Source organism: Pan paniscus, chromosome 9 (genome assembly GCF_029289425.2).
Source record: "Pan paniscus chromosome 9, NHGRI_mPanPan1-v2.0_pri, whole genome shotgun sequence".
Taxonomy (NCBI): Eukaryota; Metazoa; Chordata; class Mammalia; order Primates; family Hominidae; genus Pan; species Pan paniscus.
Window position 1 is genome coordinate 2,834,377 of NC_073258.2, and position 25,457 is coordinate 2,859,833.

The following is a 25,457-nucleotide window of genomic DNA, read 5'->3' on the forward strand; positions in this document are numbered from 1 at the left end:
CTCACTGTAGCCTCCAACTCCTGGCCTCCAGCAATCCTCCTGCCTCAGCCTCCCAAGGAGCTAGGACTACCAGTGTGCACCACCACACCCAGCTACTTTTTAAAATTTTTTGTAGAGATAAAGTCTCACTATGTTGCCCAGGCTGGTCTCAAACCCCTGCTTTGGCCTCCCAAACTGCTGGGATTACAGATGTGAGCTATCATGCCCAGGCATAATTATAAAACATCTGAGCCATCATGCTCAGCCACAATTATAAAACATCTTGGAGAAATCACAGGAGAAAGTATAGTGACCTTGGGTTTGGTGATAATAAAATACCAGTAGCACAATCCATGAAAATAAAAACTTGATCAATTGGACTTCATTACAATTAAAATTGTCTGCTGGGTGTGGTGGCTCATGCCCTTAATCCTAGCACTTTGGAAGGCCAATCTAGGAGGGTTGCTTGAGGTCACAAGTTTGAGACCAGCCTGGGCAACATAGTGAGAACCCCCCCCCCCCATCTCTACTAAAAATTAGGAAAAGATAAATTGGCTAATTGTGGTAGTACATGCCTGTGGTTCCAGGTACTCAGGAGACCGAGGCAAGAGGATTGCTTGAACCCAGGAGATCTAGGCTGCAGTGAGCTATTGGTAGCACCACTGCACTCCAGCCTGGGCGACAGAGTGAGACCTTGAAAAAATTAAAATTTCTGCTTTGTAAAAGACACTGTTAAGGGAACGAAAAGGTGAGCCACAAGCTGTTGAAAATGTTTACAAAACACCTATCTGATAAAGTACTTGTATTCAAAATATGCAAAGAACTCTTAAAGCTCAAGAAGAAGAAAAACAGGCTGGGCAGGGTGGCTCACACTTGTAATCCCAGCACTTTGGGAGGTTGAGGCAGAAGGATTGCTTGAGGCCAGGAATTCCAGACCAGCCTGTGTAACATGGTCTATTAGTCTGTTTTCATACTGCTATAAAGAAATACCCAAGACTGGGTAATTTACAAAAGAAAGAGGTTCATCGACTCACAGTTGCGAATTGCTGGGGAGGCCTCAGGAAACGTACAATCACTGTGGAAGGTCTCACAGTTCCTAATTGCTGGGGAGGCCTCAGGAAACTTACCATCACAGTGGATGGCAAAAGGGGAAGCAGGCACCTTCCTCACAAAGGCGGCAGGAGAGACTGAGAACAGGCACAGGAAAAACTGCCACTCTTTTTTTTTTTTTTTTTTTTTTTGAGACCGAGTATTGCTCTGTTGCCCAGGCTGGAGTGCAGTGGCACGATCGTGGGGCTCACTGCAACCTCCGCTTCCTGGGTTCAGGCGATTCTCCTGCCTCAGCCTCCCGAGTAGCTGGGACTACAGGCATGCGCCACCTCGCCTGGCTAATTTTTGTATTTTTTAATAGAGACGAGGTTTCACCATGTTGGCCAGGTTGGTCTGAAACTCCTGGCCTCAAGTGATCCGCCCACCTCGGCCTCCCAAAGTGCTGAGATTACAGGTGTGAGCCACCGCGCACGGCCAAAACTGCCGCTTCTAAAACCATCAGCTCTCGTGAGACTCCCTCACTACACGAGAACAGCATGGGGGAACCGCCCCCATAACCCAGTCACTTCCCTCCCTCCACACGTGGGGATTACAATTCAAGATGAGATTTGGGTGGGGACACAGCGAAACCGTGTCACATGGCAAAACCCCGTCTCTACAAAAAATACAAAAATTAGCCAGGTGTGGTGGTGCACACCTGCAGTTCCAGCTACTCAGGAGTCTGAGGTGGGAGGATCCCTTGAGCCCGGGAGGTCAAGGCTGCAGTGAGCCAAGATCACACCACTGCACTCCAGCCTAGGCAACAGAGCAAGACCCTCTCTTTCAAACACAAACCTGGGTGACACCCACTCGGAAGGCTAAGGCAGGAGAATCAATTGAACCCAGGAGGCAGAGGTTGCAGTGAGCTGAGATGGGGCCACTGCACTCCAGCCTGGGTGACAAAGGCAAAACTTTGTCTCAAAACAAAACAAAACCTGGGTGAAAGGTCTAAGCAGATGTTCACCAGGGAAGTTATTCAGACTGGAGATTGCGGTGGGAGGATGCCCAGCATCATTTGTCCTTCAGGAACTGGAAACAGGGAGACGCCACTGCATACCCGACGAAGCGGCTAAAACCTTAAAAACCGACAGTACCAAACGCTTCCAGGAACTCTCACCCATTGCTGGTGGGAATACAAAAGGCTAAAGCCGCTTTAGAAGACAGTTTCACAGACTCTCACAGAACTAAATATAAATATATTCTTGGGCTGGACGTGGTGGTTCACGCCTGTCATCCCAGCACTTTGGGAGGCTGAGGCAGGTGGATCACGAGGTCAGGAGATCAAGACAAGCCTAGCCAACATAGTGAAACCCCATCTCTACTAAAAATGCAAAAAATTAGCCTGGCATGGTGGCGGGCACCTATAATCCCAGCTACTCGGGAGGCCAGGAGGCGGAGGTTGCAGTGAGCAGAGATCGCAACATTGCACTCCAGCCCGGGCAACAGTGCGAGACTCTGTCTCAAAAAATATAGATATAGATATAGATAGATAGATAGATTCTTACCATGCAATCTAGCAGTTTTGCTCCTAAATATTTATCCAACTGAATTGAAAACTTATGTCCACATCAAAACCTGCATGCAGGCCAGGCATGGTGGCTCACGCTTATAATCCCAGCAGTTTGGGAGGCTGAGGCAGGAGGATCGCTTGAGCCCAGGAGTTCAAGACCAGCCTGGGCAACATACTGAGACCCCATCTCTACCAAACTAAAAAACTTAGCCGAGTGTCACAGCACACACACATGGTCCCATCTGTCAAGAGGCTGAGTGGGATCTCAAGCCCGGAAGGCAGAGGTTGCAGCGAGCTGTGATTGAGCCACTGCACTGCAGCCTGGGCAACAGGGTGAGACCTCATCTCTAAAAGATAGTAATGAGCATCAAGCCACTGCGACCGGGAGGAACCTTAAATACATGTTTCTATAAATACACATTCCTAAGTGAGAGGAGCCAGTTGAGAAGGCCGCGCACTGTGATTTCAGCTCGATGACCTTCTGGAAGAGGCAATATGATGTGGTAGTGAAAACATCAGTTGTTTCCCAGGGAAAGGGGAGAGTGGATAGTAGAATGCAGCATTTGTATGGCAGTGAGGCCACTCTGTGTGGCACCATCCTGGTTGGTACATGACACTGCGTTTGTCCGAACCTGTAGAACTGGACAACACGAGCAGACCGTGTGCAGATTTTAAACATTCATTGAGGAGATGGGGGTCCCGGCGGGGAAGGCCGACTGACAAGAATCTTAACTACTGCAGATGCATTCCGTGACCTTCCTGAAGGGTGTTCAGAGGAAGGTGCTGAGTAACTTTGGAAATGAGCAGTGTCTATAAGGCCAGAGGCAAAAGGAATGGCACAGACGTTGCTCTAGTCGATAAAGTTTTGCTCCACAGAGGTGCTGACTGGCAGCTCTGTCACTGTGGTGTGTATGATGGCTGTGGGAGGGGAGTCTCTGGGTAATCAGAGGGAGGAGGAGGGGAGTCTCTGGGTAATTGGAAGAGGGGAGTCGCTGGGTAATCGGAGGAGGGGAGTCTGGGTAATCGGAGGAGGGGAGTCTCTGAGATGGAGGGGAGTCTCTGGGTAATTGGAGAAGGAGGGGAGTCTCTGGGTAATCGGAGGGAGGAGGAGGGGAGTCTCTGGGTAATCAGAGGGAGGAGGAGGGGAGTCTCTGGGTAATTGGAAGAGGGGAGTCTCTGGGTAATCGGAGGAGGGGAGTCTGGGTAATCGGAGGAGGGGAGTCTCTGAGATGGAGGGGAGTCTCTGGGTAATTGGAGAAGGAGGGGAGTCTCTGGGTAATCAGAGGGAGGAGGAGGGGAGTCTCTGGGTAATCGGAAGGAGGAGGAGGGCAGTCTCTGGGTAATCGGAGGGAGGAGGAGGGGAGTCTCTGGGTAATCGGAAGGAGGAGGAGGGCAGTCTCTGGGTAATCGGAGGGAGGAGGAGGGGAGTCTCTGGGTACTCGGAGGAGGAGGGGAGTCTCTGGGTAATCGGAGGGAGGAGGAGGGGAGTCTCTGGGTAATCGGAGGGAGGAGGAGGGGAGTCTCTGGGTAATCGGAAGGAGGAGGAGGGCAGTCTCTGGGTAATCGGATGGAGGAGGAGGGGAGTCTCTGGGTAATCGGAGGGAGGAGGAGGGGAGTCTCCGGGTAATCAGAGGGAGGAGGTTGGAGTGGCTGCTGTGATGGTGGATTACCATTGCACGTTTAGCCCAGAAGAGACAAAGATGGTTAAATAGTGTGTGCGCAGTGGTTAATGGATACACACAGATCTTGTTGCTGTACAAGCTGAGGGGGCCTAGAACCAGCTATGCTTGCAGCAGTGAGCACACCCAGGCCCAGATCCTGGTTCCTAGTGCCCTCCAGTCCACGGGGCCAGGGCTCTGAGGAGAAATGGCTGATTCCAGCACCGGGGCAGGAAATGCCCAGGATCAGCTGATCCTGGCAGTTCCAGAAAGTGAGGAGCTCTGTAAACAAAACCCCACAGTCACGGGATTGCGTCCCAGTGAAAGAGCCTCCCAGTGGCCAAAGAGCAACAAAATAATAAAGTAGTATTAGAATATAACCCAGAGTAGAAAATAAACATCCACGAGCCCATAGTGATATAAGTGATTGAATAAATAAACAGAGGGAACAAGACCAACCTTCCCTGCAGAAGGTTTTCAGTAAATGAGGTAGATCCCCCCATTCCAGGAGCCGGCGTGAGCTCCCGGCCCCGCTGTGCGCTGCGCGTGGTGACCTGACCTCCTTCCTGGGCGTGCAGCACGGAGAGGGCAGTGGGAGGAGGACGCTGCAGCCGAGGTGCCCGCAGACACCCCCAGGCCCAGTGGTCAGGTCAGCATGCACTGGTCACGTTCATGGCGTGGCCGACGGGGAGGCTACTGCCCCATCCTCCCAACCCCGACGACCCCAGCCCGGCCATGCAGAGGCATAGCCGACCGTCTCACTAAGGAACATTCCACAGAATTCCTGACCAGGCCTCCTCCAAACCATCCAGGTCATCAGAGACAAGGAGAGTCTGAGAAACCGTCCCAGCCTCGGGGAGCCTGAAGAGACAGAACGAGTAGATGCCATGTGGCATCCAGGAAGAGATTGTTGGGGGCGGGGCAGGGGGAAGGACATCAGGGGAGAGCGAAGGAAGCGTAGGCCTCAGCAGCTGTGTGGCAGCACTGGCTTATTTATTTTTTATTTTTTATTTTATGTTTATTTTATTTTATTTTTTGAGACAGAGTATCACTGTGTCACCCAGGCTGGAGTGTAGTGGCGTGATCTCGGCTCACTGCAACCTCCGCCTCCCGGGTTCAAGTGATTCTCCTGCCTCAGCCTCCTGAGTAGCTGGGATTACAGGTGCCTGCCACCACATCTGGCTAATTTTTGTATTTTTAGTAGAGATGGGGTTTCACCATGTTGGTCAGGCTGGTCTCGAACTCCTGACCTTGTGATCTGCCTGCCTCGGCCTCCCAAAGTGCTGGGATTACAGGCGTGAGCCACCGCACCCAGCCAGCACCGGCTTATTAATGGTGAGATGTTAATGGGAAAACTGGGCCTGTGAGATATGGGAGCTTTTACTATTTTTACAATAATTCTGTAAATCTAAAACCATTCTAAAATTAAAAATTTATTTTTAAAATGCAATATATTTGTTTTCCTTTTAAAGCACTTCCCTCATTCTTACCCAACGGGACACACCTTCTCAAGTACTTAAGTAATTCTTTTTTTTTTTTTTTTTTGAGACTGAGTCTTGCTGTCACCCAGGCTGGAGTGCAGTGGCGCGATCTCAGCTCACTGCAACCTCTACCTCCCAGATTCAAGTGATTCTCCTACTTCAGCCTCCCGAGTAGCTGGGATTACAGGCGTCTGCCACCACACCTGGCTAATTTCTTGTATTTTTAGTAGAGACAGGAGTTTCATGTCGGCCAGGCTGGTCTCGAACTCCTGACCTTTAATGATCCACCTACCTCAGCCTCCCAAAGTGCTAAGATTACAGGTGTGAACCACTGTGCCCAGCAAGTAATTCTTATGAACAAATTAGCCTTATAAAGTTGTCATAAACATTATGTGATGTGTGGCCAGGTTAGAGTCCTGTGTGACCCGGTCTGAGCTGGCCTCTGGGCAGCATGCCATGTGGGGGCTGCCACAAGCTGATTCAGGGAGCACCGGCCTGGGGTGACGCACGCCTGTCGGGCGGAGGGCGGCCTGGGGTGACACGGATGGTGACCTGGGATGACGCGCGCCTGTCGGGAGGATGGCGGCCTAGGGTGACACGGATGGTGGCCTGGGATGACGCGCGCCTGTCAGGCGGATGGCGGCCTGGGGTGACGCGCACCTGTCTGGTGGATGGCGGCCTGGGGTGACGCGCACCTGTCTGGTGGATGGCGGCCTGGGGTGACGCGGATGGCGGCCTGGGGTGACGCGCACCTGTCGGGCGGATGGTGGCCTGGGGTGACGTGGATGGCGGCCTGGGGTGACGCAGATGGTGGCCTGGGGTGACGCGGATGGCGGCCTGGGGTGACGCGGATGGCGGCCTGGGGTGACGCGCGCCTGTCGGGCGGATGGTGGCCTGGGGTAACGCGGATGGCGGCCTGGGGTGACGCAGATGGTAGCCTGGGGTGACGCGGATGGCGGCCTGGGGTGACGTGTGCCTGCACCGGGAGCAGCTTCCCTTGGCCAGTGCCCATGTTCCTCTTTTCATTTTTATCTTTTCTGGGGAGGGCAGGGGGATGTTTTACTGTCTTTCCACTGAATGTTATGACCCTCCCCGTGCCCCGTGGAGGCACAGCTGAGGTGGGGCCTATGTCTGGCTCCAGGGGGCCCTGAAAGGTACTTTTCACACCTCCCACCCCTCAGCACTGAGAGACCTCGGGAGGGGTACCGGTGACAGGGACGCGGGCCTCACCTTGCTGAACCCAGCAGCGAGGGCATCTCTGCCTCTGTCCCTGGAGGCTGACAGCGGTAGTGTGGGAGCTGGGGCCTGGGTGGAGACCGGGTCAGAAACTCAGGTTTCGCCTGGGTGGGCCATGAATGTCCTGCCGAGGGTGAGACCCTCAGGGCTCTGGGTGGAGAGCAGCACCTGCCCAGAACCAGCAGACCCTTGTCCCGGCTGCACCAGGGGCCAGCGACCTTGTGCCCTCCTCCATCCTGCAAGCCTCGGGCGGTGCTTGGCCTCACCTGCCTCTGTCTACTCAGGACTTTGAGGCCAGGCACTCCTGCAGGCAGAGAGGGGAATTTTCTGAGACTGAAGTTGTTACTGGGTATTTTTTAACAGCGCTGTCTTAAAAAATAGATAGCGTGTCTCTGTGGCCCCGTCTATTCTTGCGGCCACACGAACGTGCGTGTGTGTGTGCAGCTTCCCTCACAGCAGCCAAAACCCAGAGGCCGCCCAGCGTGCGAACACGCCAAGGTGTGACTGTCGGCACGGCACCGCCGAGCCGTGGGAGGGACTGGGTGGTGCAGCGGCCAGTGGATCTCAGACCCTGAGCTGAGCACGACTGGAGAGGATGGGCGCATCTGAGCGTCTGCAGAGCACAGAGCGCGTCCGCAGAGCGGGTCCACACCTTGGGTGCGGCAAGCGGATGTGAGCAGTGTGCCTGTGACCAGGGCTGTCTGCACATCCGCCGGCCTAAGCTGCTTCTCACCGAAACCCACTGGGACTCTGGCTGAGGCCGGCCCCAAGGAGCTTTGCCGAGGAGGGAGCACCTTGCCCCTGCCCAGAGCAGTCCCTCGCATCCTCCTTCCCGTGAACCTGCATCTTTGGTTGCAGTTACAGCTCTCACGCTTCCATCTTATGAATCACAGGAGTCCCGTTGGTTTTGGATGAGTTGACACCAAAAAGACACAAGAGCTCTCTAGAGACACTTCCTGGGGGTCCTGCCGCGTTGGAGCAGGGAGGCAGTAGCTCCTGACGCCTTCCCTCCTACGTGGGCTTCGTGATCACTGATGGTCACATGCGGGGCATTCGGTGGCCTCTGTGTAGAGCCAGTGTCTTCCTGATGTGACACTGGGAACCACCAGCAGCCCAAGCACAGGGACCTTCTCCTGGCCACTGGGCGGGCTGCAAATGTGAGGGCGAATGTTGGGTGCAGGGTGGTGGAGGTAGCTGGGCCTTCCCCACTGCGGAGGAGGCAAATGTGAGCGCGAATGTCCGGCCCAGGGTGGTGGAGGTAGCTGGGCCTTCCCCGCGGCGGAGGCGGCAAATGTGAGGGCGAATGTCCGGCCCAGGGTGGTGGAGGTAGCTGGGCCTTCCCCGCGGCGGAGGCGGCAAATGTGAGGGCGAATGTCCGGCCCAGGGTGGTGGAGGTAGCTGGGCCTTCCCCGCGGCGGAGTCGCCCAGCTCTGCCCGAGGCCCCTTCCTCCCGCCCCAGCATCAGGGGCTGTTCCACAATGGGTGTCTGGGGGTCCCTGCAGCCTCCCACCTCCCTCCTGGGAGAAGCCTGCACACACTGAGGGGCTGTTTGTTCTTTATTTGCAGAGGTATTGTGGCCAGTATTTTGGTTTTCTTATGTTTTGGAGTCACACAAGCCAAAGACGGGCCATTTTCCAGACCTCATCCAGGTAACTTGCCATTTCCTTTTCCGTGTGCCCCTGTGGCATTTCTGTTCTGAGCGGCCACTCTGTGTCTGTGCTACTGGGTGTGAGTGTCCTGTCCTCCCCTCCGCCTGGCCCCTCCCCGAGGCCTCCGAGGCCACTTCCCACATGGACAAGGGCGTGGGGTTCTGAGCTGGCCGTGTGCTCCTCCTCCAACCACCGAGGGTCTCTCCAGGCCTTCTCTGGCCCTTTCACTCTTCCCTGTCCAGGGCTGTCCAGCCCTTCTCTTCCTGCTTCTGCCTCCTCTTTCCACAGACCAGAGTGGCCGAGGGCTCCAGATGGGGCTGTGAGGCCGGGGGCAGGTGGGTGAGGGCACCAGATGGGGCTGTGAGGCCAGGGACTGTGGGCTCTAGGTGGGGCTCTGAGACCGGAGGGGGCGGGGGTGGGTGAGGGCACCAGATGGGGCTGTGAGGCTGGGGGCGGGTGGGTGAGGGCTCCAGATGGGGCTGTGAGGCCATGGGCGGGTGGGTGAGGGCTCCAGATGGAGCTGTGAGGTGCCGCCCACCCCCTGCCCTTGAAGTGGTTGCCCAGCGCACTCTGCCTCAGCCACCACCCCACCTTATGGCCCTGAGTTCTAACAAACCCTCGTGGGCCAGAGCATCCCGCCAATCTCAGTGTACTCTGTCGCCCAAGTCCCACCCCAGGAAGGCGGGCTCAGGCTTCTGTAGGGTCGGTTGTTTCCCCTGAGTGGCCACACGAAGTAATTAGAAACATTTTCTGTTTCAACAGGAGTATGTATTATAGAAAATTTCGAAAATACAAAGATACTTAAAAATAAAGCTACCCACAAATAATAACCACTGTTAAATTTTCACATGTTTGTGATACGGACATATTCACTTGTTTGTGTATACGGACATATTCACGTGTTTGTGTGTGCGGACATATTCACACATTCGTGTACGGACATATTCACGCGTTTATGATACGGACATAATCACGTCTTTGTGTATATGGACATGTTCACGTGTTTGTGTGTACGGACATATTCATGTGTTTGTGATACGGACATCTTCACGCGTTTGTGATACGGACATATTCACGCGTTTGTGATACGGACATATTCACGCGTTTGTGTGATACGGCCACATTCACGCATTTGTGTGATACGGACATTCACGCGTTTGTGTGATATGGACACATTCACGTGTTTGTGTGTAGGACATATTCACGTGTTTGTGTGATACAGACATTCACGCGTTTGTGATACGGACCTATTCACACGTTCGTGTACGGACATATTCACGCGTTTATGATACGGACATAATCACGTCTTTGTGTATATGGACATGTTCACGTGTTTGTGTGTACGGACATATTCACGCGTTTGTGATACGGACATATTCACGCGTTTGTGTGATACGGACATATTCACGCGTTTGTGATACGGACATATTCACACGTTTGTGTGATACGGCCATATTCACGCGTTTGTGTGATACGGACATTCACGTGTTTGTGTGATATGGACACATTCACGTGTTTGTGTGTAGGACAGATTCACGCGTTTGTGTGATACGGACATATTCACGCGTTTGTGTGATACGGACATATTCACGCGTTTGTGATACGGACATATTCACACGTTTGTGTGATGCGGACATATTCACGCGTTTGTGTGATACGGACATATTCACGCGTTTGTGTGATACGGACATTCACGCGTTTGTGCGTAGGACATATTCACGTGTTTGTGTGTATGGACATATTCACGCGTTTGTGATACAGACATATTCACGCGTTTGTGTGTACAGACATATTCACGCGTTTGTGTGATACGGATATATTCATGCATTTGTGATACGGCCATATTCACGCGTTTGTGTGATACGGACATTCACGCGTTTGTGTGTAGGACATATTCACATGTTTGTGTGTATGGACATATTCACGCGTTTGTGATACAGACATATTCACGCGTTTGTGTGTACAGACATATTCACGCGTTTGTGTGATACGGATATATTCACGCATTTGTGATACGGACATATTCACGTGTTTGTGTGATACAGACATATTCACGCATTTGTGATACGGACATATTCATGCGTTTGTGTGCATGGACATATTCACGTGTTTGTGTGATACGGACATATTCACGCGTTTGTGTGTACAGACATATTCACAGCCTCGAAAGAGTGGAATCCTGAACGTGTGGCTTTGTGCATTCTCCACTTCAGGTTCAACGACTTTAGTCATTTCCTTACTAATTTTTAAAATGACTTTAATCATTTAGGTTTAAATGACTTTAGTCATTTCCTTACTAATTTTTTAACACCCGAAATTTTAATGACTGCTTGTTTGCTGTCATTAGAATGTACTACATTTAACTAACTTATTTAAGCCATAATATTGTATATTTAGAGAGTTTCCAGTTTTATTTTAATAAACTAGGCTGTGGTGAATTTTTTCACGTATGCTCTGTGTAAATATCTGATTATTCATTTAATAAAATGTCCCAGAAGTGAGTATTGAATTAAAGGGCATACACAGTTTAAGCCTGTGATATGTGTTATAAAATTAGCCTCCAGGAGAGCAGTGTCTGCCCCAGGGTCAGTGCCATGGTGGTGAGTGAAGCTCCCCCACCCACAGAGGCCCTGAGCAGGGAGCCGTCCGGTGACCCAAGCAGGCTGGTCTTGCTGGCCCCTTCCTTGCCCAGGGCCTTGAGAGAGGGCTCCTTGAGTGCCTGGCAGGCCACTCTGCTGGCTGACAGCTGTGTGGGAAGGGCCCAGGGCTCTGTCTGCCCAGCCGGCTGAGTACAGACGGTCTTGCCTCCAAGGGGTTTGGATTCCTCAGCAGAGCAGTAGAAGGTGCAGTGATGGTGAGAAACTGCCCCTCACACAGTGAAAAGCCTGGCGCGGTGACGGTGAGAAACTGCCCCTCACACAGTGAAAAGCCTGGTGCGGTGATGGTGAGAAACTGCGACTCACACAGTGAAAAGCCTGGTGCGGTGACGGGGAGAAACTGCCCGTCACACAGTGAAAAGCCTGGTGCAGTTACGTGCTTGTTGGGTGGATTTGGAGGGAAGAAGAGCTGCCGGAAGCTCAACCCATGGCCGTCCTTGCTTGGAGATGCACCAAATCCCTCCTGGGTGGCGGCATTACTGGGGACTGGGACGCAGCCGTGAGTGGGACAGACTGGTCAGCAGGCAGCAGCTTGTCCTGGCATGTGGCCCCTGGCACAGGGAGAGACTCCCGGGAGACCCTCAGCTCTGAGCAGTCAGGAGCTCCGGCGCAGGTCACCTGGCGGGATGTGGAGCATCTGGGCCTGAAGGTCTTGGCGCTTCCAAAAGCTCCGGCCGCGGCATCTCTTGAGTTGTGGCTCATCCCCTCCCGCTGGGCAGGACTGGGGGTTCCTGGGGTGTTCAGTTTTTAGTCTGAGCTCTGCTCTACCTTTCTTCTGTCCGTTTAGTTTGCTTGGCATAAATTCCATATTACTTTGCCAATCTTCGATTTATTGACGGGGAAGCCTGTCCTGGAGCCACCTTCTTCCACGCGTCTCGTTAACTTGGGGGCCGGCAGGGAGCCCTCAACCCTCTGCAGTCACAACACATTGAAGTGGACAAGTGATGAGTCCTGTGCAGCGGAGGCTCTTGGGGGGGTGGGCAGGGAGAAGGGCTTTCTCCAGAAAGGTGGTCCCTGTGGGCTCTGCCCACCTTCGCACTCCCCTGGGTCTGGCCCAGGAATGCCCAGTCCGGCAGCTGTAGCCGTAGCCATTAGTGACTGGGCCTCATGAGGAGGAGTGGAAATGGGCCCAGCCCGGCCATCTGGGGAGCTGCTTTCTTTGGAGACTTGAGTTGGCTGCAGCTCTGAGGGAGGTGGAACGTTCTGGGCCACTGAGGAGGGCATCCCTCCTGTGTGAACGGCATTTTCTTCCTGGCTCCCTCTGAAGGCTGTGTCAGCCACAGCATTTCCAGGGCTGCTGAGGCTGCCTGTCTGTCTTTCCCCTCTGGTGTGATGTTTAGAAAGACAAATGAGTGCTGGGGGCTGGGGGGTGGCCCTGGGGTCAGGGAGGTGCCAGAGCTGCTCCGGGAAGCGACCCAGGAATGCAGACCAAGGGCCTGCTGGGTATTCGGGGGCGGCAGCCTGGTGCCGGTCGGGTGGGAAGCGTGAGTGGGGAGAGGAGTCCGAGATGCCACCTTTCTGATCTGGGGATCTGGGGCCTTCCCCAACAGGAGAAACATGAGAAAGATTCGACTTGGCAGTGGGGGGAGGGAAGTTAGTACCAGTCGTGGTGAGCTGTGGCCCGCTCAGAACATGATGGTTTCATGGGTGGAGCTGTCCCCTCAGAGAGCACCTGCAGGCCGGGCACCTGCTCCAAAGGCGTCCCCTCGAGTCAGCGTCAGAGAGCGCCTGCAGGCCGGGCACCAGCTCCGAAGGCGTCCCCTAAGTCAGCGTCAGAGAGCGCCTGCAGGCCGGGCACCTGCTCCAAAGGCGTCCCCTCGAGTCAGCGTCAGAGAGCGCCTGCAGGCCGGGCACCAGCTCTGAAGGCGTCACCTGCAGGCCAGGCACCAGCTCTAAAGGCGTCCCCTCGAGTCAGCGTCAGAGAGCGCCTGCAGGCCGGGCACCTGCTCCAAAGGCGTCCCCTCGAGTCAGCGTCAGAGAGCGCCTGCAGGCCGGGCACCAGCTCCGAAGGCGTCACCTGCAGGCCGGGCACCAGCTCTAAAGGCGTCCCCTCGAGTCAGCGTCAGAGAGCGCCTGCAGGCCGGGCACCAGCTCTAAAGGTGTCCCCTCGAGTCAGCGTCAGAGAGCGCCTGCAGGCCGGGCACCAGCTCTAAAGGCGTCCCCTCGAGTCAGCGTCAGAGAGCGCCTGCAGGCCGGGCACCAGCTCCGAAGGCGTCACCTGCAGGCCGGGCACCAGCTCTAAAGGTGTCCCCTCGAGTCAGCGTCAGAGAGCGCCTGCAGGCCGGGTACCAGCTCTAAAGGCGTCCCCTCGAGTCAGCGTCAGAGAGCGCCTGCAGGCCGGGCACCTGCTCCGAAGGCGTCCCCTAAGTCAGCGTCAGAGAGCACCTGCAGGCTGGGCACCAGCTCTAAAGGTGTCCCCTTGAGTCAGCGTCAGAGAGCGCCTGCAGGCCGGGCACCAGCTCCGAAGGCGTCACCTGCAGGCCGGGCACCAGCTCTAAAGGTGTCCCCTCGAGTCAGCGTCAGAGAGCGCCTGCAGGCCGGGTACCAGCTCTAAAGGCGTCCCCTCGAGTCAGCGTCAGAGAGCGCCTGCAGGCCGGGCACCTGCTCCGAAGGCGTCCCCTAAGTCAGCGTCAGAGAGCACCTGCAGGCTGGGCACCAGCTCTAAAGGTGTCCCCTTGAGTCAGCGTCAGAGAGCGCCTGCAGGCCGGGCACCAGCTCCGAAGGCGTCCCCTAAGTCAGCGTCAGAGAGCACCTGCAGGCCGGGCACCAGCTCTAAAGGCGTCCCCTCGAGTCAGCGTCAGAGAGCGCCTGCAGGCCAGGCACCAGCTCCAAAGGCGTCCCCTCGAGTCAGCGTCAGAGAGCGCCTGCAGGCTGGGCACCAGCTCTAAAGGCGTCCCCTAAGTCAGCGTCAGAGAGCGCCTGCAGGCCGGGCACCAGCTCCGAAGGCGTCCCCTAAGTCAGCGTCAGAGAGCGCCTGCAGGCCAGGCACCAGCTCCGAAGGCGTCCCCTCGAGTCAGCGTCAGAGAGCGCCTGCAGGCTGGGCACCTGCTCCGAAGGCATCCCCTTCAGTCGGCGAGCCCTTGTGGGGCGAGGGCTGCCCCGAGTTAATTTCACCACGAGCCCCTTAAACTCTTGGGCCACTGGGAAGTTTCCAGGTTCTTCTTATCCCAAGGCGTGAGGAAGAAGTTTGTGATCTCAGTCGTCTGTCTTGGGTCCCAGACCTCCCTTTGCAGCTTTTCCTAAGAATGCCAGGGCGTTTGTATTTCCTGCCAATGATGGTGGCTTTTCATGAGCCACGGTGGCCGTCTTCCCCTGAGTACGTCGGGGCCTCCTGCGTTTAGTCCGAAAACCTCACGTCTGCATGTCTTGCCGTGAGCTGCTCGGAGCCGTGGGAAGTCAGGAATTGAGGGATGGTTTCATGTTAGAAGTCTGTTAATGTAACTCATCACATCAGCATGAAAAAATTGATCCCCTTAAATGCAGAAAAACAAAAATTCACATTCATCCATGACAAAAACTTAACATACTGGAATTGAAAGATTTTTTTAACATGATAAAAAGTATCCCAGCCTGGGCAACATGTCGAAACCCGATCTCTACAAAAAAAAAAAAAAAAAAATTAGCTGGATGTGGTGGCATGTCCCTGTGGTCCCAGCTACTCCGGAGGCTCAGGTAGGAGGATTGCTTGAGCCCAGGAGGCAGAGGTTGCAGTGCAACAAGATTGCACTCCAGCCTGGGCAACAGAGCCAGGACCCTGTCTCAAAAAAAAAAAGTGGCCAGCCACAGTAGCTCACACCTGTAATCCCAGCACTTTGGGAGGCTGAGGTGGGTGGACCATCTGAGGTCAGGAGTTCGAGACCAGCCTGGCCAACATGGTGAAACCCTGTCCCGACTGAAAATACAAAAATTAGCCGGGTGTGCTGGACACCTGTGAGCCCAGCTACTCGGGAGGCTGAGGCAGGAGAATCGCTTGAACCTGGAGGTGAAGGTTGCAGTGAGCTGAGATTGCACCACTGCACTCCAGCCTGGGCGACAGACTCCATCTAAAAAAAAAAAGGTATCCACCAAAAACCTACTCCAAACTCAACGGCGCAAGTTTAGAAGCATCACTCGTAAACACAAGGCAGGGATGTGTGCTGACTGCTTCTGTGCAACAATTTATGGGCAAAAGATTTAAGGACTGGAATGGAAAAAATGAAGAAAAAAAGTTCACTTTTCAGGGAGAAATTGTGCCTAATTCTGAGTTACAGCTTTCTTTATAAAGGCTCTCCCAGGGGCCTGTGAAGGGCCCAGAAGAGACACTGGGTGTGAAGGAGCCAGGAGCCAGCCTGGAGCTGAGCGGGGCCGTGGAGGCCTGGGCCGGGTGCACTAACGTTCTGTCGTCTGTCTTTGTAGCTTACTGGAGGTTTTGGCTCTGCGTGAGTGTGGTCTACGAGCTGTTTCTCATCTTTATACTCTTCCAGGTAAGCTGTTTTTCTGGGTTGGATACCTGGGAACTTAGGTGACAGTGTGGCCCCAGGCATGGTGACAAAGGAGGCCTTGCCCACACGGCCCTTGAGTGATGGGAGGAAGCAGGGCTAGACCCCCACAAAGTAGGCCGAGCTGCGGGGGGTCTCCAGGAGCATCTGTGCGGCCCTTGAGTGATGGGGGGCAGCAAAGCTAGACCTTCAAAACGTAGGCCGAGCCGCGGGGGGCCTCTAGGAGCATCTGCTGGTGGGGCGCTGACTGTGGCCATTTAGCAGGGCCACACTTAACGAGGGCAGGGCCAGGGGTGCAGCTGCCAGGGTGGCTTTGCCCACAGCTGTCGTATCTGAGTGCTGGTGGGGACTGGGCGTGAAGGGAGCCGCAAGTCAGGTCCTGCGATGCAGGCCGGCGTCTGCATGGCCGGGGCAAATCTGGGCCTCAGAGGGGACCCCAGCGCCAAGAGGGACGGGGTCTTTGTTTTTGTGTTTTGTGGTTGACCAGTGTGACTGTGTGTGCTTCTTCCCCATCCTGACCACATTCTGCAAGACGAGCAGGGTTCAGGTGGGAGATGCAGCTCCTTTGTAAATCCTGGGTCAGGCTGTGTTGCTGCCGCAAATGCCTACTTTATTAATACTCTTTCTTCTGTTTAACTTAGTGTAAACACACATTTTTGGGGCTGTCTTCAGCTTACAAAGGACTTTGCTATTCCCAATCTTAAAACTCCATCAGTGCATGATGAGATTTTTTATCATCGTGGCAAAATTGACTTTTCTGAGGCAGTGTACATTCTGTGAATTTTAGCATTTGTGTAGACTTCTAGAAACACAATTAGGACACACAAGAATTCCACTGGCCCTAAAACTCCTTTGTGTTACCCCTTGGTAGTCATACCCGGCCCTGACCCCTGACAGCTGGTGAGGGTTCGCTTCTGTCTCTTCTAGAATGGAATCATGGGGTGGGCAGCCTCTTCCCACCCTGCACAGTGCCTCTGAGGTTCACCCAGGATCATGCGGTGGGCAGCCTCTTCCCGCCCTGCACAGTGCCTCTGAGGTTCATCCAGGTTGCATGTGTCTTCCTGCGCTCCTCTTTCTTTTACTATTTATTTTTTGAGACGGCGTCTTACTCTGTCACCCAGGCTGGAGTGCAGTGGTGTGATCTCGGCTCACTGTAGCCTCCACCTCCCGGGTTCAAGTGATTCTCCTGCCTCAGCCTCCCAAGTAGCTGGGATTACAGGCACCTGCCACCATGCGCCACTAATTTATTGTATTTTTAGTTTCATCTTGTTGGCCAGGCTGGTCTTGAACTCCTGACCTCAAATGATCCGCCCGCATTGACAGGGCACGGTGGCTCATGCCTGTAAACCCAGCACTTTGGGAGGCTGAGGTGGGCGGATCACAAGGTCAGGAGATGGAGACCATCCTGGCTAACACGGTGAAACCCCGTCTCTACTGAAAAATACAAAAAAATTAGCCGGGCGTGGTGGCGGGTGCCTGTAGTCCCAGCTGCTCGGGAGGCTGAGGCAAGTGAATGACCTGAACCCGGGAGGCAGAGCTTGCAGTGAGCCGAGATCGCGCCACTGCACTCCAGCCTGGGCAACAGAGCGAGACTCCGCCTCAAAAAAAAAAAAAAGATCTGCCTGCCTTGGCCTCCCAAAGTGCGGGGATTCCAGGTGTGAGCCACCGCGCGGCCTGGGCTCCTCTTTCTCGGCAGTGACAGTTTCTCAGGCCCCTTGTTTTTGGTGAGCTGGACGGTTTCGAGGATTGGTCGGGATCTAGTAGAATATCCCTCAAGTGACATTTGCAATTGGGAAGTGTGAGTTCACCCAGTTTGTTCTTTTTCAAGATGGTTTTGAATCATCTGGGTCTCTTGCGTTTCCAAATGAATGTGAGGGTCACCCTTTCCATTCCTGTGAAAAGAACAGGTGGAATTTTTTATGGGGATTGCATCGAATCTGCAAGTCTGTTTTGGGAGTAGTGTCATCCTGACAATATTAACTCCGTCAGTCCTTGAAGATGGGATGGCTTTCCATTTATTTAGGTCTTTAATTTCTTCCAGCAATGTGTTACAGTTTTCAGAGTTTAAGTTTTGTACTTCTTTTATTACATTTACTCCAATTATTTTGTTCATTGTATGCTCTTGTAAGTGGAACTGTTTTAATTTTACTTTTGCATTGCTCGTTACTCGTGTATGGAAATGTAGCTCATTTTTGTGTACTGATCTTGCGTCCTGCAATCGTGCTGAACTGATTAGCTCTAATAGTTGTGGTGTTTTGGGGTAGACTCTTAAGAATATTCTATATTCAAGATTATGTCATCTACAAATAGAGATAGTTTTACCTGTTCCTTTCCAATCTAGATGTCTTTTATTTCTTTTCTTTTTTTTTTTTTTTTAGACTGAGTTTAGCTCTTGTTGCCCAGGCTGGAGTGCAGTGGTGCGATCTTGGCTCACCGCAACCTCCGCCTCCCAGGTTCAAGCAATTCCCCTGCCTCAGCCTCCCGAGTAGCTGGGATTACAGGCATGCACCACCATGCCCAGCTAATTTTTTTTTGTATTTTTAGTAGAGACAGGGTTTCTCCATGTTGAGGCTGGTCTCGAACTCCTGACCTCAGGTGATCCGCCCACCTTGGCCTCCCAAAGTGCTGGGATTAGGGGCATGAGCCACCGTGCCTGGCCGATGTCTTTTACTTCTTTGCGTAGCTGCCCTGCCCAGAACCTCCAGCTCAATGTTTCCTAGAATAGGCAAGGATGGGCTTTTTTTTTTTTTTTTTTTTTTTGAGACAGAGTCTTGCTCTGTCGCCCAGGCTGGAGTGCAGTGGCACGATCTTGGCTTACTGCAAGCTCCGCCTCCCGGTTCTAGCCATTCTCATGCCTCACCCGCCGTAGTAGCTGGGATTACAGGAACATGCTACCACACCCGACTAATTTTGTATTTTTAGTAGAGTCGGAGTTTCACCGTGTTGGCCAGGCTGGTCTCAGAACTCCTGGTCTCAAGTGAGCCACCGCACCTGACTAATTTTTTAACTTTCTGCGGAGATGAGGTTTCGCCATGTTGGCCAGGCTGGTCTCAAACTCCTGAGCTCAAGTGGTCTGACCCCTTTGGCCTCCCAAAGTGCTGGGAGTATAAGCATGAGCCACTGTGCCTGGCCAGATGGACATTCTTATCTGATTCCTGATCTTAGGGGAAAAGCATCCAGTCTTTATCCCACTGAGTGTGTTATCTGTGAGTTTTTCATAGATCTCCTTACCAAGTGGAGAAAGTTCTGTGAGTTTTTCGTAGATCTCCCTACCGAGTGGAGAAGGTTCTGTGAGTTTTTCGTAGATCTCCCTACCGAGTGGAGAAGGTTCTGTGAGTTTTTCGTAGATCTCCCTACCGAGTGGAGAAGGTTCTGTGAGTTTTTCGTAGATCTCCCTACCGAGTGGAGAAGGTTCTGTGAGTTTTTCGTAGATCTCCCTACCGAGTGGAGAAGGTTCTGTGAGTTTTTCGTAGATCTCCCTACCGAGTGCAGAAAGTTCTGTGAGTTTTTCGTAGATCTCCCTACCGAGTGGAGAAGGTTCTGTGAGTTTTTCGTAGATCTCCCTACCGAGTGCAGAAGGTTCTGTGAGTTTTTCGTAGATCTCCCTACCGAGTGGAGAAGGTTCTGTGAGTTTTTCGTAGATCTCCCTACCGAGTGCAGAAGGTTCTGTGAGTTTTTCGTAGATCTCCCTACCGAGTGCAGAAGGTTCTGTGAGTTTTTCGTAGATCTCCCTACCGAGTGGAGAAGGTTCTGTGAGTTTTTCGTAGATCTCCTTACCGAGTGGAGAAGGTTCTGTGAGTTTTTCGTAGATCTCCCTACCGAGTGGAGAAGGTTCTGTGAGTTTTTCGTAGATCTCCCTACCGAGTGGAGAAGGTTCTGTGAGTTTTTCGTAGATCTCCCTACCGAGTGGAGAAGGTTCTGTGAGTTTTTCGTAGATCTCCCTACCGAGTGGAGAAGGTTCTGTGAGTTTTTCGTAGATCTCCCTACCGAGTGGAGAAGGTTCTGTGAGTTTTTCGTAGATCTCCCTACCGAGTGGAGAAGGTTCTGTGAGTTTTTCGTAGATCTCCCTACCGAGTGGAGAAGGTTCTGTGAGTTTTTCGTAGATCTCCCTACCGAGTGGAGAAGGTTCTGTGAGTTTTTCGTAGATCTCCCTACCGAGTGGAGAAGGTTCTGTGAGTTTTTCGTAGATCTCCCTACCGAGTGGAGAAGGTTCTGTGAGTTTTTCGTAGATCTCCCTACCGAGTGCAGAAGGTTCTGTGAGTTTTTCGTAGATCTCCCTACCGAGTGGAGAAGGTTCTGTGAGTTTTTCGTAGATCTCCCTACCGAGTGCAGAAAGTTCTGTGAGTTTTTCATAGATCTCCCTACCGAGTGCAGAAGGTTCTGTGAGTTTTTCGTAGATCTCCCTACCGAGTGCAGAAGGTTCTGTGAGTTTTTCGTAGATCTCCCTACCGAGTGGAGAAGGTTCTGTGAGTTTTTCGTAGATCTCCCTACCGAGTGGAGAAGGTTCTGTGAGTTTTTCGTAGATCTCCTTACCGAGTGGAGCAGGTTCTGTGAGTTTTTCGTAGATCTCCTTACCGAGTGGAGAAGGTTCTGTGAGTTTTTCGTAGATCTCCCTACCGAGTGGAGAAGGTTCTGTGAGTTTTTCGTAGATCTCCCTACCGAGTGCAGAAGGTTCTGTGAGTTTTTCGTAGATCTCCCTACCGAGTGGAGAAGGTTCTGTGAGTTTTTCGTAGATCTCCCTACCGAGTGGAGAAGGTTCTGTGAGTTTTTCGTAGATCTCCCTACCGAGTGCAGAAAGTTCTGTGAGTTTTTCGTAGATCTCCCTACCGAGTGGAGAAGGTTCTGTGAGTTTTTCGTAGATCTCCCTACCGAGTGCAGAAAGTTCTGTGAGTTTTTCATAGATCTCCCTACCGAGTGCAGAAGGTTCTGTGAGTTTTTCGTAGATCTCCCTACCGAGTGCAGAAGGTTCTGTGAGTTTTTCGTAGATCTCCCTACCGAGTGGAGAAGGTTCTGTGAGTTTTTCGTAGATCTCCCTACCGAGTGGAGAAGGTTCTGTGAGTTTTTCGTAGATCTCCTTACCGAGTGGAGAAGGTTCTGTGAGTTTTTCGTAGATCTCCCTACCGAGTGGAGAAGGTGCTGTGAGTTTTTCGTAGATCTCCCTACCGAGTGCAGAAGGTTCTGTGAGTTTTTCGTAGATCTCCCTACCGAGTGGAGAAGGTTCTGTGAGTTTTTCGTAGATCTCCCTACCGAGTGGAGAAGGTTCTGTGAGTTTTTCGTAGATCTCCCTACCGAGTGGAGAAGGTTCTGTGAGTTTTTCATAGATCTCCCTTACTGAGTGGAGAAAGTTCTAGTATATTCCTAGTTGGTTGAGTGTTTTTATCATGAAAAGTTGTTAGATTTTTGTTAAATGATTTTTCGCATCAAGTGAGATGATCATATGGGTGTTTTTCCCCCTTTGTTAATATGATGAATTACATTGATTGATTTTCTTATCCTGAACCAAGCTTACATTCCTGGGATAAATCCTGCTGGGTCCCAGGGTGTGCCTTTTTACATACTGCTGGACTTGCTTTCCTAGCATTTTATCTAAGATTTTTGCATCCATATTTGTAAGAGGTACTGTCCTTTAATTTTCCTGGAATGTCTTGTTCTGGCTTTGGCACCAGGGTTTGTGAGGATGTGTCTGACGTTTTCTCATTATTTGTCTGGGGTGAAGGCATGCACTGGCACCATCACCATGACGCATCCCTGGTGCTGTGGACCTTGACTGCCTGGCGAGATGTGTCTGTCAGGCTTTCCACTGTCAATCCATAGTGCATTCTCCACAAGGAGGTCACTGGTGCAGCCTGCACAGAGGGAGGGGAGTTTCGTTGCCCTCCTTGGTGTGTGGCGTCTGCACGTTGCCAGGAATTCTTGTGCATGGGAGAGATCCTGCTTCTGTACCATTAGTTATTCCATCATGTATTTATTTATATCAGTGTGGACTTACAGATGCTTGTCTTACACTTGCATATTTATTTCAGCGCTGCTCTAGTTATCGTGGTGCCCAAATTCTTTTGCCAAAAGGAGTTTCCATGTGGTTCCTGTATTGCTTTCACACACCCTCACGGAGTTCTTGGCTTTCCGTTTTGTTTTTCTGAGGACATCCTGACTTCCTGGCACTGCGGGATGCTCCAGGCTCCTCCTGTCCACTCCCCACCCCGGTCCTGGAATCAGCCCCTTCTCCAAGAGCCCTGGGTCCTTACTGAACATTAGGAACTGAGGCCTGGGTGTTGGGTGGGCTGCGTGGTCCTGGGTGCCATAGCTCACAGAGGACGGGCATGTGTGCGCTCACTGTGTGTGCAGGCGTCTGTAAACACAGCCAGTGCAGGGGTGCGTTGTGTGCTGTGTGCGCAGGAGAGTGTAAACAGTGCACGGGCGCGTGTGTGCTCACTGCGCAGGCATCTGTAAACAGTGCATGGGCACGTGTGCTCACTGTGTGCACAGGCGTCTGTAAACAGTGCACGGACGCGTGTGTGCTCACTGTGTGCGCAGGCGAGTGTAAACAGTGCACAGGTGTGTGTGTTCACCGTGTGCGCAGGCGAGTGTAAACTGCACGGGCGCGTGTGCTCACCGTGTGCGCAGGCGAGCGTAAACAGTGCACGGGCGTGTGTGCTCACCGTGTGTGCAGGCGTCTGTAAACAGTGCATGGGCGCGTGTGCTCACTGTGTGCGCAGGCGAGTGTAAGCTGCACGGGCGCGTGTGCTCACCGTGTGCGCAGGCGAGTGTAAACAGTGCACGGGCGCGTGTGCTCACCGTGTGCGCAGGCGTCTGTAAACAGTGCACGGGCGCGTGTGTGCTCACTGTGTGCGCAGGCGAGTGTAAACTGCACGGGCGCGTGTGTGCTCACTGTGTGCGCAGGCGAGTGTAAACTGCACGGGCACGTGTGCTCACTGTGCACAGGCGAGCGTAAACAGTGCACGGGCGCGTGTGCTCACTGTGCGCAAGCGAGTGTAAGTGCACGGGCGCGTGTGCTCACTGTGCGCAGGCGAGTGTAAGTGCACGGGCGCGTGTGTGCTCACTGCGCAGGCGAGTGTAAACAGTGCACGGGCACGTGTGTGCTCACTGTGTGCGCAGGCGAGTGTAAACAGTGCACGGGCACGTGTGCTCACTGCGCAAGCGAGCGTAAACAGTGCATGGGCGCGTGTGCTGTGTGCGCAGGCGAGTGTAAGTGCACGGGCGCGTGTGCTCACTGTGCGCAGGCGAGTGTAAGTGCACGGGCGCGTGTGTGCTCACTGCGCAGGCGAGTTTAAACAGTGCATGGGCGCGTGTGTGCTCACTGTGCGCAGGCGAGTGTAAGTGCACGGGCGCGTGTGTGCTCACTGTGTGCGCAGGCGAGTGTAAACAGTGCACGGGCGCGTGTGTGCTCACTGCACAGGCGAGTGTAAACAGTGCACGGGCGCGTGTGTGCTCACTGTGCGCAGGCGAGTGTAAACTGCACGGGCGCGTGTGTGCTGTGTGCGCAGGCGAGTGTAAACTGCACGGGCACGTGTGCTCACTGTGCACAGGCGAGCGTAAACAGTGCACGGGCGCGTGTGCTCACTGTGCGCAAGCGAGTGTAAGTGCACGGGCGCGTGTGCTCACTGTGCGCAAGCGAGTGTAAGTGCACGGGCGTGTGTGCTCACTGCGCAGGCGAGTTTAAACAGTGCACGGGCACGTGTGTGCTCACTGTGTGCGCAGGCGAGTGTAAACAGTGCACGGGCACGTGTGCTCACTGCGCAAGCGAGCGTAAACAGTGCATGGGCGCGTGTGCTGTGTGCGCAGGCGAGTGTAAGTGCACGGGCGCGTGTGCTCACTGTGCGCAGGCGAGTGTAAGTGCACGGGCGCGTGTGTGCTCACTGCGCAGGCGAGTTTAAACAGTGCATGGGCGCGTGTGTGCTCACTGTGCGCAGGCGAGTGTAAGTGCACGGGCGCGTGTGTGCTCACTGTGTGCGCAGGCGAGTGTAAACAGTACACGGGCGCGTGTGTGCTCACTGTGCACAGGCGAGTTTAAACAGTGCATGGGCGCGTGTGTGCTCACTGTGTGCGCAGGCGAGTGTAAACTGCACGGGCGCGAGTGTGCTCACTGCACAGGCGAGTGTAAACAGTGCACGGGCGCGTGTGTGCTCACTGCGCAGGCGAATGTAAACAGTGCACGGGCGCGTGTGTGCTCACTGTGTGCGCAGGCGAGTGTAAACAGTGCATGGGCGCGTGTGTGCTCACTGTGTGCGCAGGTGAGCGTAAACTGCACGGGCGCGTGTGTGCTCACTGCGCAGGCGAGTGTAAACTGCACGGGCGCGCGTGTGCTCACTGTGCGCAGGCGAGCGTAAACAGTGCACGGGTGTGTGTGTGCTCACTGCGCAGGCGAGCGTAAACTGCACGGGCGTGTGTGTGCTCACTGTGTGCGCAGGCGAGTGTAAACAGTGCACGGGCGCGTGTGTGTTCACCGTGTGCGCAGGCGAGTGTAAACAGTGCACGGGCGTGTGTACTCACTGTGTGCGCAGGAGAGTGTAAACACAGCTGGTGCCCTGGTGCGTGTGTGCTGTGAGCACAGGTGTCTGTAAATGATGTAAACCTCCCTTGACGTCAGGCCCAAAAGCCTGCCTTGCCCTAAGGTCAAGAGGTGTATCTGGCTGATGCCAGCGTCTGGGTGAGGAAAGAGCAGGTTCCACAAGGGCGACTCCTGTGAGGGTGTTGGCCTGAGCGCGCATGCGGGGAGGGGTCGGGGTGGGGGCGGCGCGCCGCAGTAACTCAGGGCCCCATCCCGGTCCCGTCTGTCCAGCGGTCCCAGACCCCCATGTCCTGAAGCGCACCTGTGCCCACCTGGCCCCGGGGAGCACAGGTGTGGAGATGGGGTGTCGTGCCTGGGGGTTCCTTCCCCATGCGCTGCCCCACCAGGATTTCCCTGGGGTGGGGAGGGCTGCTGAGACAGGGCGCTGCCCTCCTCCAGGGTGACTGAGATGCAGTTTACAACCATGATCTCCTGGCCGGGCGTGGTGGCTCACGGCTGTAATCCCAGCTCTTTGGGAGGCTGAAGTGGGCGGATCACGAGGTCAGGAGATCAAGACCATCCTGGCTAACACGGTGAAACCCCGTCTCTACTAAAAATACAAAAAAAAAATACTAGCCGGGCGTGGTGGCGGGCGCCTGTAGTCCCAGCTACTCGGGAGGCTGAGGCAGGAGAATGGCGTGAACCCAGGAGGCGGAGCTTGCAGTGAGCCAAGTTCACGCCACTGCATTCCAGCCTGGGTGACAGAGCGAGACTCCGTCTCAAAAAAATAAATAAATAAACAACCATGATCTCCCGTTTCAAGTTGCCACCACTAACTGTAGCCCCGCTGACGGGGGCACTGGCCTTGCAGACTGTCCAGGACGGCCGGCAGTTTCTAAAGTATGTTGACCCCAAGCTGGGAGTCCCACTGCCAGAGAGAGACTACGGGGGAAACTGCCTCATCTACGACCCAGACAATGAGACTGACCCCTTTCACAACATCTGGGTAAGACGCCGGGAGCCCTGAGGCGAGTCCCTCCCCAGGTGTGGCCCTGTGCCGGACCAGGCACCAGCCACGCTCCTGCCTCGCACCCCTCGGCCCACACGTGGGGTCTCCTGGTGCAGAGATGTGCTGAGGCCCTATCCGTCTGGATGGTGCTCATGGTGGGCAGGGGGGCCCTGCTCTCTAGGCTGTCGTGGACGTGGTCTCC

General features: G+C 54.0%; 1 protein-coding gene across 7 annotated transcripts in view; it reads left to right on the plus strand.

Annotated features, from left to right (window-relative positions):
• Nucleotides 1-25,457, plus strand: part of PTDSS2 (phosphatidylserine synthase 2) — a 45,925-nt gene that overhangs the window by 16,194 nt on the left and 4,274 nt on the right. For 4 of the 7 annotated variants that reach the window (XR_003029149.4, XM_055093888.2, XM_003805998.7 and 1 more), the window contains 3 exons: nucleotides 8,520-8,602; nucleotides 15,655-15,722; nucleotides 25,118-25,252. Coding sequence is in view for 4 of the 7 variants with exons in the window: in XM_055093888.2 (XP_054949863.1) it covers nucleotides 8,520-8,602; nucleotides 15,655-15,722; nucleotides 25,118-25,252 (286 nt within the window). In the remaining 3 variants the exon portion in view is untranslated. Of the gene's footprint in view, nucleotides 1-8,519; nucleotides 8,603-15,654; nucleotides 15,723-25,069; nucleotides 25,253-25,457 lie in introns of all 7 variants that reach the window. The other 3 variants (XR_612780.6, XM_034931815.3, XM_008977706.6) reach the window with 1 other exon arrangement.